The 15,173-nt window shown below is 36.0% G+C and overlaps 1 protein-coding gene across 5 annotated transcripts in view; it reads left to right on the forward strand.

Moving 5' to 3' along the window:
- The window catches only part of CADPS2 (calcium dependent secretion activator 2), a 292,353-nt gene that overhangs the window by 233,575 nt on the left and 43,605 nt on the right, over nucleotides 1–15,173 (forward strand). For 4 of the 5 annotated variants that reach the window (XM_068996437.1, XM_068996444.1, XM_068996451.1 and 1 more), the window contains 2 exons: nucleotides 1,057–1,213; nucleotides 8,382–8,523. In XM_068996437.1, coding sequence (XP_068852538.1) covers nucleotides 1,057–1,213; nucleotides 8,382–8,523 — 299 coding nt within the window. Of the gene's footprint in view, nucleotides 1–1,056; nucleotides 1,214–8,381; nucleotides 8,524–8,652; nucleotides 8,773–15,173 lie in introns of all 5 variants that reach the window. The other variant, XM_068996463.1, reaches the window with a different exon arrangement.

Here is a 15,173-nt window from a genome sequence, read left to right on the forward strand (position 1 = left end):
TCAGCTCTTATGTAGATCAAGCTACATGTGTTCCATGCTGGCGACTCAAAAATATTCAGAATTATATATTCAAAATGAGTAGAATAAGTTTGAAAGCAATTACATCTTCCTGTGTTGCGTGTGTGGGTATTTCTCACTGTCAGACATTTTTATAAACTCTGAGCAAAACTCTCTCAGCAGGATTTGATATTCATCCTAGTTCATAAACTCCCTTCACCTTCATCTTTAACTGCAGGATCACAGAGCTCCCCTTGATCCAATGCTCAGCTCCAATACTGACTTTTAAAAGCCTAGATTTATGTGATGGTAAAAAGGTACAATTGTTATATGTCTTTAATGCAGAGCTGGCTTTACTTGCTGACAATATTTTTCACAGATTATTTATCTTCTTTAAGGCTAGGATTACCTAAGAATATAAATTTTTGCCAGAGAAAACATGTTAAATTACTGAAAATGCGTACAGACATTAGTGAACTTTTAAAGATTTATAACATTTGCAGAAGGAAAACTGGATGTCTTGCTCAGAAGAAGCCAACATCTTTAAGGCAAAAATAGGAATTAACATCAAGCTCTAGCTGTTAAAAAACCCCCTTAGACTTCAAGGAATAAAATTTCACACTAAAACCATCCTTTCTGATTACCAAATGAATGCAAAATGTATTCATAAAGATTTATTTAAAAAATAAATCCATCTGCTTTAGAATTTTATGAAATCAAAAGAAACATATACAGTCATTTTTTCAAGGATGAGGCCTTCATGCTTTTCTTTGCTCTCTCACAAAGAGTTGCAGGTATTTATACTCCCTTTTTTGTTTTTTTTTTTGGCGTTATATATTTATTCTTATCATATCACGTTTCCCAGAATAATCTGCTTGATTTCTTAAATTTTTCGATGCAAATTTTTATAAAATATTTTCACATTTTTCACTTGGCCCATTCCTCCACCCCAAATGTGACAGGACATGACATGACACACCCAGATGTATTCTGCCATAGATAGAACACATCTCTTTGCTTTGACTCATGTTCAGTAATTCAATTTTGTCATGTTTTCAGGCATTTGCTTGGTGGCCAGAATTGTTGGCTGAGCATGCAGAGAAGTTTTTGTCTCTGTATTCTGTTGATATGGATTCAGCACTTCAGGCACAGCCACAGGACTCCTGGGACAGCTTCCCACTTTTCCAGCTGCTGAATAATGCCCTCAGAAATGACAGTAAGATCTTAATTTTTTTTTACATACTGCTTGCATAAGATTGTTCAATGCACCCACACCTTAGAAATGTGTTTCTAAATAATATAATGCTCAAAATAAAAGTGACAATGCCTGTTTTTATGGTACATATCCTGGTGCTCCATTTCCTGCAAGCTGAGCAGTTTCTCTCTATCCTTGAGCCATTTCAGTCCTTATTCTGGCAATGCATTAGCCGTTTGGTATTCACAAATTACTCAGTTTTGAATCAATAATGTACAAGTAGTGTAAGAGGTATTGATAGTCTGCATTTATTCCATACTGCTTAAATAAAGTTGTGGTTTATATTTCCTTCTAAGCCTTCTAAACTACTTTCAGACTAGTTATGTCTGTTAAAGGTATAGTAGTCTTAGCATGAATGGAACAAAATACACAGAACGAATGTTCTGTTTGGATCCTTTGTTGGGCCAACTGCAGCTTCAGAAACTTATTAAAATTGCCATGATGGCAATTCAGAAGGTTGCCCAAAAGGGTGCAGGAATTTTTCAATCTTAATGCAGATCTCAGAAGAGCTAGACTCCTGAATGGTAGACTGTGCACTACTTCAAGTGGTGCCTGATCATCTAAAATCCAGATTAACAATGTGAAGCCTATATTCAGATGTGATATTCAGCCTATTTTCCTACCATCATACATTTTCAGTTTAGGAAGCACGTCTCTAGTTGTGATGTTACATGAACTTAAGACAATTCTTTGATTTCTGCAAGCTGTGTAGGTATTTTACAGTAGTCTTACAAGAAGGATTTGTGACATCAGTTCTAACTGTATTTTTGTGTCATTTGTGTTCCTTTGAGCTTTGGTTCCAACCTGAGAGAAATGGTAGAAGCAAACAAGGGCTGTCCTCACATGAAAGAGATTGCTGATAGGCTACTGATTTTTCTTTCCTTAAAAGATTAAGTGGATAATAATGCTAAATTACTAGAATAGGCTTATGAAAGATATTTTATGAAAACTTTCATGTTAAAGCAATTATTACAAATATTGTAAAACTTTAACTGAAGGATATGAAACAACTGTTGTATGAAATATCACACCTGTATACCAATTTCAGTAATTCCCTAATGGTAATAGATATATTAAATGACAGTTTCTGGCAAGTGAAAGCCATCTGGAAAATTACACACTTCTTTTTTTTCCCCAGAACTACTGGAAAGCAACCATGGAAATTAGTCACCTATTAATCAGGGGACATGTTAGCAAGTGGCAAGTGACCGTTCTACCAAGAACTGATTCCCAGGTGGAACATACCTCAGTGCTTATTCTTTAATTAACAGCCTTTTCACCTTGTAACTGCATTGAAAGCATTAGCAAGAGCTTCCCATGCTTATATAATTAATTTTACAGTCTTCCAAGGTAAAATCAATAATTCTGACTTCACCCTAAGTGAAAATCTTTTCCTGAAAACTATCACCTTCATAAAGATATATTTAGAAAAAAAAATCTAAAAAGGGAAAAACTGGAATGTGGTCTCATGAGGATAAAAAGGCTAGTGTTAATAATTAACAAGGAGAGTGAAGTGGAGTAAATTAGCCATAATAGAGCCCACAGTGACTGGCAAAGTCACCTCTCATTATCAAAAAACTCATTAGGAAATGAAGAGGTGGAAATCCCACTGGGTTATTCTCACTCTCTGGCTATATCAGAGATTACTTTTCATACTTCTTTCAAATGAAGAACTGTTAGGTCACCATGTTGCATATTAGGTTAATCTTCACTGAAATTTGGAGGACTGACACTTGCATGTTATTCTATATCAAGAGCATTAAATGAGCTCTAAATCTTTGGTGCATGAATCAGTTTTCACATAAACCTGACATGAGAGAACTCCTAACAATAAAGAAACAATCTTACACTTACAGCATTAAAAAAACTTATATGTAAAACTATTTTTATAACTATGTCACTAAAGTATAATATTACAGAAACTCTGAGATAATGAAAATTGATATTCATGGCTATTCAAAAAATAGTGAATGTGCTATTTTACACAGTGTAAAAAACACTGTGCAAGATTCAAGGTGAATACTTCAAAGTCAATATTCAATTAACAGTGAGAAAAAAATGCATTTTCCAGTATTGTGTATGATTTTTCATGAAGAGAGGGGAGGATGGGGAAGTCCTAAATGAAGCGTCTCATTTCTTTCATGAAGGACTCCATTTTGTGTCACCCGAAGAGTCTCCATTTTTTTCTGACCTCATTCCACAAGGAAGAGTACTTCAGTGATTGCATTCCCGTTTAGTCTAACTGAAGAACTTTAAGAAATGGAGGGAGGGAGGAGGATGATCTTCCCATCTTGTAAAATATTTCTGCTTTTCTCATGAGACCTAACTACAAAAAGTGACTTAAAAAATTATGTTCACTGTGGAGATGAATAATAGATTAAAGATAAATTTGTTGTGATTTTTCAAATTGTAAATATTTGAAAAAAATATTGTACCTGCTTTTATAATATTCATTTTAATGATCTCCAGAGTTGCTATTGTTCATACTCAATTATGCCTGATTCTGTAAAGCTTTGCAGATTGTACAGTGATAGCAGTATTTATATATATATATGTCTATATATAAACATATATATTATGTATAGATATATACATATATATATATTCATATATATCTCTCTCTATGATAGCAATTTTTTTTTTCCAGAATTAGATATTCATAGAGGGAAGAAGAACATAGTTGACCCAGGATTGTGTCTCATTTTCTGTAGTGACCATGTTAATTTTTGTCCACAGAGCTTATAAATTGTGTCGTTAAGGGGCCTGCTTTAGAGGGCAGTTTACTTTCTGTAGTTGTTTAATTATTCAGATTAATCTGGTTTTTAGTGCCAAAAGACATATAATAATTCCTCTTCATTTAACATGGTGTGAGAGATATCTTTTAATGGCATATGCCTAGTTAGATGAAGTGTCTATATATTTTGCTCATATTAGAGGTTTTCCAACTCCACATTCAGTATTCTGATGCTTTCCTTGCCAAGTTTTCTCTCCAAGTGTCACTGACACTATGTGCTGTGCTATTTCTCAGCACTATTGCATTGCTACCTAGTCAAAACTAGGAGTATTATAAAGTTAACTCATAGTCTTCATTCTCCATCGAGTGTTACTCAGTGGAATGTCTGTGCACCTGCTCTAACACTGCCACAGTCTGCTCTAACGGGCAGACAGTGTGATGAAGCTGATTTAGGAAAAACAGCATGTTGAGTGTTAGCCTTTTGAAAGCCATTGCCATAATTATAGTTATTGACTTCAAACAGGAATTCTCTGATACGTTTTTTCCACTATTGCTGTTGGTAGTAGCAGAGTGGCAAACACCACCAAAGACAGAATCATCATCTTCCTGCTTTGTTACAGTCTGTGTACCACTTTTGTACTAGAATTTATGGATAACATTATACCCTATCCTAAACTAAAGGGTAGAGTTAGAAAACAACTTGGACTTAAGGTAATCAGAGCAAACTTTATACCCACACGAATATCTCACCTCAAATCTTACACTTCTCATTCACTGGAGTAGGAATCTTTTCGTAGATCAGGGACTCAGTCCTATTAGGAGCTGCTTTGAAATCATAATCTGCATTCAGATAAGAGCTACATGTCTCAGTTACTGATACTGAGAGTTAACTCAAGCTGCATTATTCCTTACCAGAATATCCAATAATCTTTTTTTCCTAATGGGACTTCTACACAGAGGTAAACTGTGCAATAACCTGTTTATGTCACTCTATCTTTTAAAGATTAAATAAATTTTAACCTTGCTTTCACAAAGTAAACCTCTAAAATTCACTTTTAAAACGTGTCTTATGTGAAAAAGTACAAGATAATTTCTATATAAATTGGGACACTTGCAATTTTCACTGCAATTTAACCAGCTGATTAAGAAATTCTGTGTGGAGGCAGAATGTAATATAAACAGCAAATGCATGGGAATATAAACTTTCTTTTCACATGTCATTGGTTAAGTTTTAATTGCTACAAATATAATCTGGACCCTCAAGGATATTTCCTTCTTGAAATTCACTCTTTCTTATTTTGGATTTTAAGTATGCCAGAAAATTCAAGTGATGTTTTCCAGAGAATCCTATGAAAAGCAGGATAATTATAGACAGTCTGACAGAGTTCTAATTTTGTCAGGGAAAAAGACACTCATGTTAATCTGTATCATTCCTCCTTGCCTTTGATTCTGCAGAAGATCTTGAGCACAGCATAACATGCTCACTCCAGGACAACTCCTAAGATGTGCCTGTTTAAGTAAAAGGAATAGAAGCCTCACAGCTTCTGTTGTACACAAGCACAGTAGATTTGTTTCCTACTGTTAGAGATGAAACCTCATTCCACTACTGGATAACTAGACTTTAGTTTTCATCTCTAATATGTTCTTGTCATATTTTAATATCTTTCAGCTAATTTATTTCTTAATATGGAAACAAAATTAATAGTTTTCTTCTTCAACTTCAATATTTCAAGAATATCTGCTTTGGGGTTCTGTTTCTGTTCCTGTAATGTGTTTTCCTTTAACGTTCCCTGTGCATTACCTTGCTCTGGCATAGGCTTTCATTTTATTGTTGCTTGTGTGAATATGAGATGGCTCATATGAAGAGGGTGTGGGGTGTCTATATTGAAAAGACAATGGAGAATTAAGCTACAAATCTTTGAAGACAAGTGGTAGTTGAGGGATTTGAAGTACGGCATTTTCCTGAAGGATCTCTTGTTTCCCATCTGCTTTGATGCACAGGTGGTACCTTTTGGCAAGATCAGTTTTAATCAGAGGGTAGAGTACCATGAGTCTGATGATGATACTCAGCTATATCACTTATCCCCGTGCTCTGAGTTCTTTCTCTGCCCTGAATTAATCCTTGATGGAGATCTCCAGATGGGTAAATCAGAGCTGCCATGTCCTGAACCCTGGGAAAACAGAATGCTCACAGAGTTGTTGATCCAAGACAGTTCTCTTGTGAGTGTACCCACATACACAGAGGGATTTCTGTGGAGGTGAAATAACTATAAGTCTTGGCATAATTTTAGAAAATTTCACTTCCCTGTAAAGACTGGTGTCATGATATTAGGAAAATGATTCAGCTTTTTAAGTTGAACACCTTTTTGCCTGTAACTTCTTAAAATTTCATGCTGACTTTGAAATAACAAGACTCAGCCTCCTGCCCATGAGGCTTCATTACTGTAATTGCCAGAGCAGGGCTTATAGCAGAGCATTTCTGTGGTGTGCTCAGAAAATACTAAACTACAAGCTTATCCCTTCAAGTAACTGTGATTGCCTGATTAGTTACAGTCCTTCATTGGTTCACTATAAAGCAGCAAGATTGATTTAATTGGCACAGTTGTATTCTTGTTGTTATTTTTCAGCTCAAAGTTGCCTTGAAAACTCAGCCTAATATGCAAATGGATGCCAGCAACCTTTTGTTTCTTAGAGGCAATGCTCATCAGCTGTTTACTGTGCAACTTTTGTACTAATATCCAAATCCTCCTCAGTCCTTTGTTGCTGGTAACAGGTGCTGTAATTTTCAGATGTAGAAGATAATTATAAATAGAGAAAAATGGCACTGTTTTGAATTCCTGATATATAAATAATAAGCCAGAACTAACTAGTTAACAGTTATTTTGAGGAGCAGTGTAAATAATGGATCATGTTTGTAACGGACTCACAGGTGCTCTCAAGGGTGGATTCTCAAGTGATTAATAAAGAGATGATCCTACACCTCTGCCTTTTTCTCAGTGGAAACCCTAATAATCTCTGCCTGCTACCTAGCTGCCTGTTTTTATAAAAATTCATATATCTGATATCTGATATCTCTACCCCTGTCTCTAAAGTGGTTGAAATTAGCTGAAAGTTTCAAAATTCTTAGCAAGAAAGGCAGTTACACAAACCAGAGAGAGTTGATTGCATAATATTGTTTCCTTAGGTAAAGGTGATTGATACAAAATTTCCTATTACTCTACAAGGGTGTTTTCAAGAAAATAATTTTTGCTTCCAGATCATTGTATTCAAGAAAAAGAAGTAACATAGTGTCCAGACATTCAGCAACAAGGGCACTTCTTGCAATACACGTAGAAATAGGGCACTGAAGCTTGATGGCACGTTTTCCCCATTGTCGTCCTCTCTCCTAGGTTCAGTTTGGGCTGAACATCATTCAGGAATGGAAGGCAAAATAGTTTTTTGGAAGTTATAGAAACTCTTTTGACATGTTAGACATGGAGTTGGCATTGGTAGTAGAACAAAAGGGATTGTAATTTTAAAGGATGATGTCCAGAGTGAGCCCTGTGACCCAGGCTGGTCTTCTTAGGAAGAGGAGGAAGCCTCCTCAAGATGTAATTTTGGTGCTCATCCAGTCATACAAGAAGCCTGTATGCCAGAATAGGTGGGAGGAGAAACCCACAAAAGAATTTAAAACAACAGAATACAGATGAGACAAAACAAGGGTTGCCAAGGTCATGAAAATTTCTCGCTGTGGCTGAGCTTCTATGATTTTCATATGCACATGGGAATATTCTTATAGGTCCTAGCAGCAGTGCTAGATTAATGGGTGAACACAGACACATTGAAAACATGAAACATATATTCCCTTGGTGGGACAGGATATTAGTGTGCTAAGAGTTAGCATTTGCTGAGAGAAGACTTCAGGGAATACAGGGACAAGCAGTGGTGGTGGCAAACTAATTTTCATGTTTTGAGCATGTTCAGTTTGCATGTCTATACAGTTTTTCATGTAGTAAGTCCCATCTGTGAAGTAGGTAATATTTTACTGCTTATGAATGACATTCAAATAGTTTTGGGTTTTTTTTGCTTTGGGTATTTTTTGTCCTGTCTTGGTGTAGAAGAAATGAACAAAATTGCTAATGCTTAGATTCAGCAAAGCATATTGTTAATTTTAAGAAGATGCAAAAAGGTTCTGGTTCAGTAAAGAACTTCAGTAAGTACCTAGTTTTCATTACACTGACAGTTTGAAATGTACTGCACCGTCCTGATGGAACACTTCATGTACCTTTTCTGAACTGTATATCCTACACAAGCTGGATTTTTTTCTTATAATGCTTTTGTGTACTAAAACATTTTAAGATATACTTCTTCCTATAACAAAAGGTCTGAAATTTTTGTCTTTTTGTTTTTTTAAAGCACTTTTGTGCAATGGAAAGTTTCACAAGCACTTGCAAGAAATTTTTGTTCCCATGGTCGTCCGCTACATTGATCTCATGGAATCATCAATTGCTCAGTCCATTCACAGAGGTCTTGAGCAAGAGTCATGGCAACCTGTCAAGTAAGTCCTTTTTACAAAATCTGAACAAAGCACCTGCCTATAGCTTTCTGTCTAATAAGGGGTTCTCCCCTGTTGTCCTCTAAATATTCTATTTTTTATTGTATTCCTACATTGTTTATTTCTTCACAGGAGCATCACCAACAGTCTTCCTAATGTAGCTCTTCCAAAAGTTCCAAGTTTGCCTCTTAATCTTCCACAAATACCTAGCTTTACTACACCAACCTGGATGACTTCTTTGTATGACTCCACGTGTGTATTCTTCAATAACTTTCTGACTGTATGTCAGCTCTGCATGGCCTTGCTAGTGTTCTGTGCAGCTGTATTTGGATTGCATGGTATTTATCATCTCTTAGTTGGAAACTGTTGTTTCTTGGGAGTGAGCCAAGCATGGACTGTTAGTGAGTTGCGCTTTCTAGTGCATTAAAATGTAGCAGTCTTAAACCTGATAATGTAGAAAATCAACTTGGCAAAGGTCTGTCATAGCAGGAATGATGTTTAATACTCTAAACAACCTAATGACTCTTCTGAATTAATAAGCAGTGGGGAGCCTTTAGGATAATTGATTTTACATTGTGGTTTTGTAAAATAAGGCAGCCCATTATATTTTTGCATGGGTTTGATTAACTCATTTTGTATTGGTTCTGAAAATCATTGATTGCAAATATTGTCATTAGATTAAGTATCCATGTTACAGGAAAATGGTAACATGTTAATAAGTACAAGAATAAAATTACATCTGTTTCTTTGTCTGCTTGAGAAAAAAAAAATACTTCTTTCTGATTTTGCCCAATATTTCAGTGCTCTTTTCCTAAAAAAAAATATAGAGTATATGCACCCTGCTCTGTGGAAATATTCCCATAGTTACAGGTCAGATTCCTGTGTGAGGACACATTAATATATGTTAGGGAAAGGCTCAAGAAGAACCTTATTTTAGCAAAGGTTATATTGGAAAGCATGAATGTGAAAGATTCCAAAAAACACACATTCAAAACACATAGGTTTATAATATTATTTCAAGACAAGTGTTGTGTTTTCAAGTTTTATGACAGACTCCTAAATAGCATTAGATCTATCTCTGCAAGAGTTCATACAATTGTAGAATACCATGTTAAAAGGGACCTCAAGGATCATCTCATCCAACTCTTCCTGGCAAAAGCATGGTCTAGTATGGCCCAGCACCCTATCCAGACAAATTTTTAAAATGTCCAATGTTGGGAATCCACCATTTCTTCTGGGGGAGATGACTCCAATGGCTGATTGTCCTCATTGTGAAAAATTTCCTCTTCTTTCTAATCAGAAACTCCCCAGAAGTAACTTGAACCCATTATCTCTTGTCTTTTCCGTGTGACTCCTTGTAAAAAGGGAGTACTATGATTGTTGTTCTGCTGTTAATTCCCCTAAAAAGTGACAGAATTCCTCTTAATCCTTGGCTTTGGTACCTTTTGTGTTTACTATAGTAATGCTAGCTTTCTCCTGATGTGCTTATGCAAGTCATTTCAACTTTGAACACAAACTAATTGGCTTTCTGCAACTCAAATTCCTTTCTGTTATCCCCAGGTTTTCAAAGGTCACTTTTTTTTTAAAGAATAGCTTTCAGAGTTAAGATTTGCTAATCTTGGAAGTGCTCTTCTTGCAGTCTGATTTCTGGCAGCCTCATCCTGTAAAAATAACTTGTATAGAGGAAAATTTATGTATTTTGAATATTGAATTTATAATTAATACAGATTCTGGTTGGAGGATTATAGTAGTAGATCTTTCCAAAATGAAGGGTTTGGTGAAGCAATATATTCCTAGACTGTGTTGTCAAAACACGTACAAGTATAGTGAAATTCAGCCATGGGCTCATCCCCCTTGCACACGTTCTTGTATTTAGTTTCATGGTATGTATGAGACAGTATACATAAAATCCTAAACTAACCAGGGAGGTTTTCCTAGAATTTGGTGAGCAGTGAGGTTGACATGCTGTAAACACTCGCCAGAAGTAGCTGTCATTCTGCTGCTTTTCAAGAGAAGTGGGGATGAGCAGTGTCTTCACTGCAGTTGTGACCTTTGTAAGTCCATCATGCCCTTTCAGCCACCCCTCACAGCATTCAAGAAGAGGTCTGCCATGGCGCTGGCTCTGGTGGAGGCACCTCTTCATGTTCTTTCCCCAAAAAATAGAGCTTTGAGGTTATATTTTATAAAATGTGTATGAATTTACAGTCTCGATTGTAGGTAGCATTAAGGTAGCTTTGTAACACTCTGGTATTCAGGCACTATTTTAAGAATCAGCCTATCTGCATTCTATGGAAGAGCCAAGTAAATTTTTAGAATAGTCCTGTATTTGGGTAAAAAAAGAAAAGGCAAAACCACTTCAAGCCACTTGCTCCTCCTCCCATGCTAAGGAATTTCCTTTTTCCTGCCGGTAACAGTGGCTCAGTTCCTGGCAGAGGAAGTGATTTACTTTCACTATTATGTGAAAGAAAGGAGGAGGGTTTTATTTTCTCCTCTTCTCCCATCCCATCTTTTTCAGGGAGAACACACTTACTAGTTAAGTTCTTCAACAGGGAGTAACCCAATACATACACTCTAATACCAGCTAAGCAAAACCTAGTTTCCTGACAGTTTTCCTTTTCAGTGTGATGCACACCCCAGCTTAGATGGACTAGAGGGGTACAGTGAGTTACACATATAGTCAGCAGAGGCATGTAAATTCAGGAGCCCAGGTAGACTCCTTCTTTTCACTGACTCCCCCAAGTCTTTCCCATTTCACTGTGCTCCCTCCTCCCGGCCACAAAACTGATGATTTGGCAAGAAGATGACAATGTCTGTCACAGAGTTCTGTGGGACTTTCCTCTTTCTCTTTGGAAGTGATGATTTTGGCTAATTAATCATTATCAATCTGAATTACACAATGAAGAATCTAGAGTCAAAAAGAATGAGAATGAGCAGTCTGTGAGCCAACTGCATTAAAGGTTTGCTGAAGTCATGTGTCTCTTTTATCTGTAATACAAAGAGATTTAATATTCTCCAAACTTTACTAATGTTTGTGTCCATGCTCTCAAGTTCATGTTTAAGAACCTTCATATTCAATAGAGCTGTTATGTGCCTACCTAAGAACTTTTGCTGAAGAGAAAGAAGTGAAAATATATTCACAGTTGGGCATCCCTTTTTGTGCTTTATTGATGAAAATAGAGAAAATAGATTTTCCCCATTTTCACTTTAAAGTTGCTACAATTCTCTTGAACATTACTAGCAACAATTGTTTATATTTTTTAATTAATTGTTTCTTTTTTCCTCCTTCATCGTATGTGTTGGAGCAGTAAATATAAGCTACTTATAACAGCATTTAGAAAGATCATTGCCTTTTTTCCAGTTCTTTTTGGGCATTGGAAAGTGAGATATGAAAAGGGAAAATTGTTACGAGGAGTAGTCTGTTTTTCTTGATTGGTCTCTGGAGAAGACAACTCAGAGGACACATTGGCTAGACATGCAGAGCACTGTGAATTACTCTTCCATTTGGCTGAAGATAATCTTAACAAGCAAAAATGTTTGAATATTCTGTAATAGCTTTCAATCAGCCACAACTAGTTTTTCCTTACTTATTCATTAATTCAAATATACTATCTTAAATTGCTCTTCGTATTTTAAATATCATTTTAAGTTAGATTTGTGGGTGATTTTAATTGTTTATGGTTTAATTTATAGATTGTTCTTTTCAGTCCAGACATGACATAGTGTCACTGACCAGAGATATTGTAGATACAGACCTGAGGTTGTCTGTTGCTATCTGGTGCCAGTTTACAACATCAGCTTCAGGAAAACTTGAGGCTGGGGAAACCTGAAATAAGATATATTTTTACAGCAGAATAGTCCTGTCTTGTCTTCCACCCAGAAGAGGCAACATCAAAGGAAATGTGTCATTTTTGTTGTTCCTGCTATGGCTCAGCTATAATGAGTGATGAGAGAGACAAGGCTGGAGCAGTCACAGTGCTCCAATAGTGATATAAGGGAGCTGGTGTGAATGTGTCTGAGCTCTCTGTGTGTTTGTGAGTGCTGAATGACTCAGGAGGCCATGTTTCATCTCTATTCTGAGGGGTTGTGTCTGCAGTGCCACATACATTCCTGTCATAGAGCTTACCTCCAGTAAAGTGGTTGGAGACCATGGCCTGCATTTTTAAGGATGGGTATTTAAAAGTATAACCATAAGACTGATGGCATAGTGAAATCTGACTGATCTGCTTTCAATGGAATAAGGAGTTTTGAATATAGCTTGGTCCTATTGAGCTTTCTGGAAGACAAATGTGTATTGTGGGGCAAATTTCTTTCCTTCCAAACATTTCCAAATGTTTCTTTCCTTCTGACTATGAAGTAAGAACAAAGACTCAAGGAACTTGGTTTTTGTTGCTTGATCCTTAGGTTGCCTCACTCCTGAGCTAAGAGAAGTCATGGGGTAGCTCTTTTCCCAATATCTTTGAGGGACTTTACACTAACTGATACTTGAAAAAGTTCTGCTCCATCCTTCCCCCTCATCTGCTGGTGAAAAGTAGAGAGATGGGGCTGAGTGCAACTGATGCTGGAATTATTGAAAATCCTGTTCTGTTGAAGAAATTCTCAATTAACCTTCTGAGCCCTGAACATAAATATCTTGAAGCAGCATAAAGAATGTAAAGCTGGAGTTCACAAGCTGGGGGCTCACAAGGGATGTAGAGCTTGTGCTGTGTTTTGTAAGAGGTCCTCACAAAATGCTAGTTGGTAGTATCTCAGTAGTAACTTTAAAAAAATAATAATTGGAGTAATTTGTAAAATGACCGTCACTGCCCTTGGTAAATTATAGAAGAAATGAAGCCAGCTGCTTTTGAATCTTTTGGTTGATTGATAATACTCTTAGATATTTAATGTTTATATTTTCATATCCCAAGCCACCCTATGGAGTTTCATATGTAGGCAAGAAATTATTTATTCTGCATCTATTGAAGTCATGTGTGGGTATATCTTACAACCCGTGTACTTTATTAGTGGACTGTTTGACTAATTGCTACTTCTTAGGTACCTGGCAAGCCCAGTGAGAAGCTGCCTCTTTCAGCTGTCAATGTATAAGAAGTGAATTAAGGCTGCATGCCTAGGAGGCTGCATGCAACTCCTAAATTTGATATGCTGCAGGTTCTTGGAGAAACATTGTCTTGGATCTTTTTTTGCTGTGTTCAGTATGATGCAAGGCATAAAGCCATAAAATAATTTAAAAGAGACCTCTGGAAATACCTGGTCCACTCTCCCAGTCAAAGTGTGACCAAATGCAAAGTTAAATTCCCATTAGAAAAAATGGGAATTTAACAGGATGTGCATAATATTTACCTCTTTTAATCACTGGTAACCTTCTCTTACTGCCATAACCCAATTAATAAGAAAGGACAACTAGACAGCATCTGAAAGGTTAAATTTTGGCCAGCAAAGAAGTAGAGTTTGTGCTTAATTTTAAAACTGTGGAAACTATTAAATATAGTTTTTAAACAAAGAGTGTCACTTCAGATTCCTGGTAGAGCAGTTTATTCCCTTCTTTAGACTGAAGTAGCTTTACCATAAATATGAAAATAAAAACTTTTCAATAGCCAAGAATGTGTCATGTCCCTTCACAAAAAAAAAAAAAATGGTTCTGAAGTTATGGATATAGATTCAGGCTTGATTTGAATGTAGGAATTACTCTTGTGCCAGGAGGAGGTAAAATCTGAGTTTAGCTCTTCTTTTGCAGCATTTAGCAAATAAATTAGACATTTGTGTTTGAATGTGTGAACTGGGAACAAACAATTTCTGTTGCAGCACTTTATTTTCCTTCCTTGTCTTATTAGTATAATATGTTAATCAAATTCAAGTGTCATTGGACAATGCTGAATAAAAAATTGAAGAATGCAAGCTCAAAATTATATGAAAAGAGAACAAATTAATTAGTGTTTCTCACTGAATTAATTCTTCCATGAACCTGTGCCTGTTATTACATTTATTATAATTGCAAAACTTTATTTGGTAGTCTAATTAAACAAAATTAAGTGGCTACTGCAATTTAATAGTAAACAAAGTAGTAAATGTGTATAAGAATGCATTTATGTTGTTATGAATACATTAGTCTTCCTGAATCCTAAAGAATTTCCTTTGGAATTCCATCAGATGAAAAAGAAACAACTATGGGAGAATAAAAAAAGGTTAAATTGTATAATCTGATAATGGAAATGGTTAGTTTTGTTTTTTGAGAAAGTTTGGTTTCTTTTCTAGAAAATATGTGTTTTTATCAACAGTTATATAAATACTGAGATTGTCCCATTTCTATCCCCATATAATTTGTCTCATTCTTTTACCCCAATCATCTCAAAAATCAATGTAGTCACTTTTGAATCAGATAAGGTCTATAACAAAGCATCTACAGCTTCACACACTGCCAGTGTACACAGCAGATGCAATGATATCTTCAATATTTGCTTGTCACATGACTTAAAAACCAGTCTAACAGGATTATAAATTTTCCAGAAGTTTTGGTTGTTTTTCTTTCTATTCCTTAATTAAACTTAGTAATGTATGAAAGTGGCTCTGGTAGCATTAAGGCAGTGGAGCAAGGGGCATGTGGGTGTGTCTGGAAGGTGGTGCATGGAGGTGTGAGACTGAAGCAGTGCTCCTGCTGC

Source organism: Aphelocoma coerulescens, chromosome 1A (genome assembly GCF_041296385.1).
Source record: "Aphelocoma coerulescens isolate FSJ_1873_10779 chromosome 1A, UR_Acoe_1.0, whole genome shotgun sequence".
Classification (NCBI taxonomy): domain Eukaryota; kingdom Metazoa; phylum Chordata; class Aves; order Passeriformes; family Corvidae; genus Aphelocoma; species Aphelocoma coerulescens.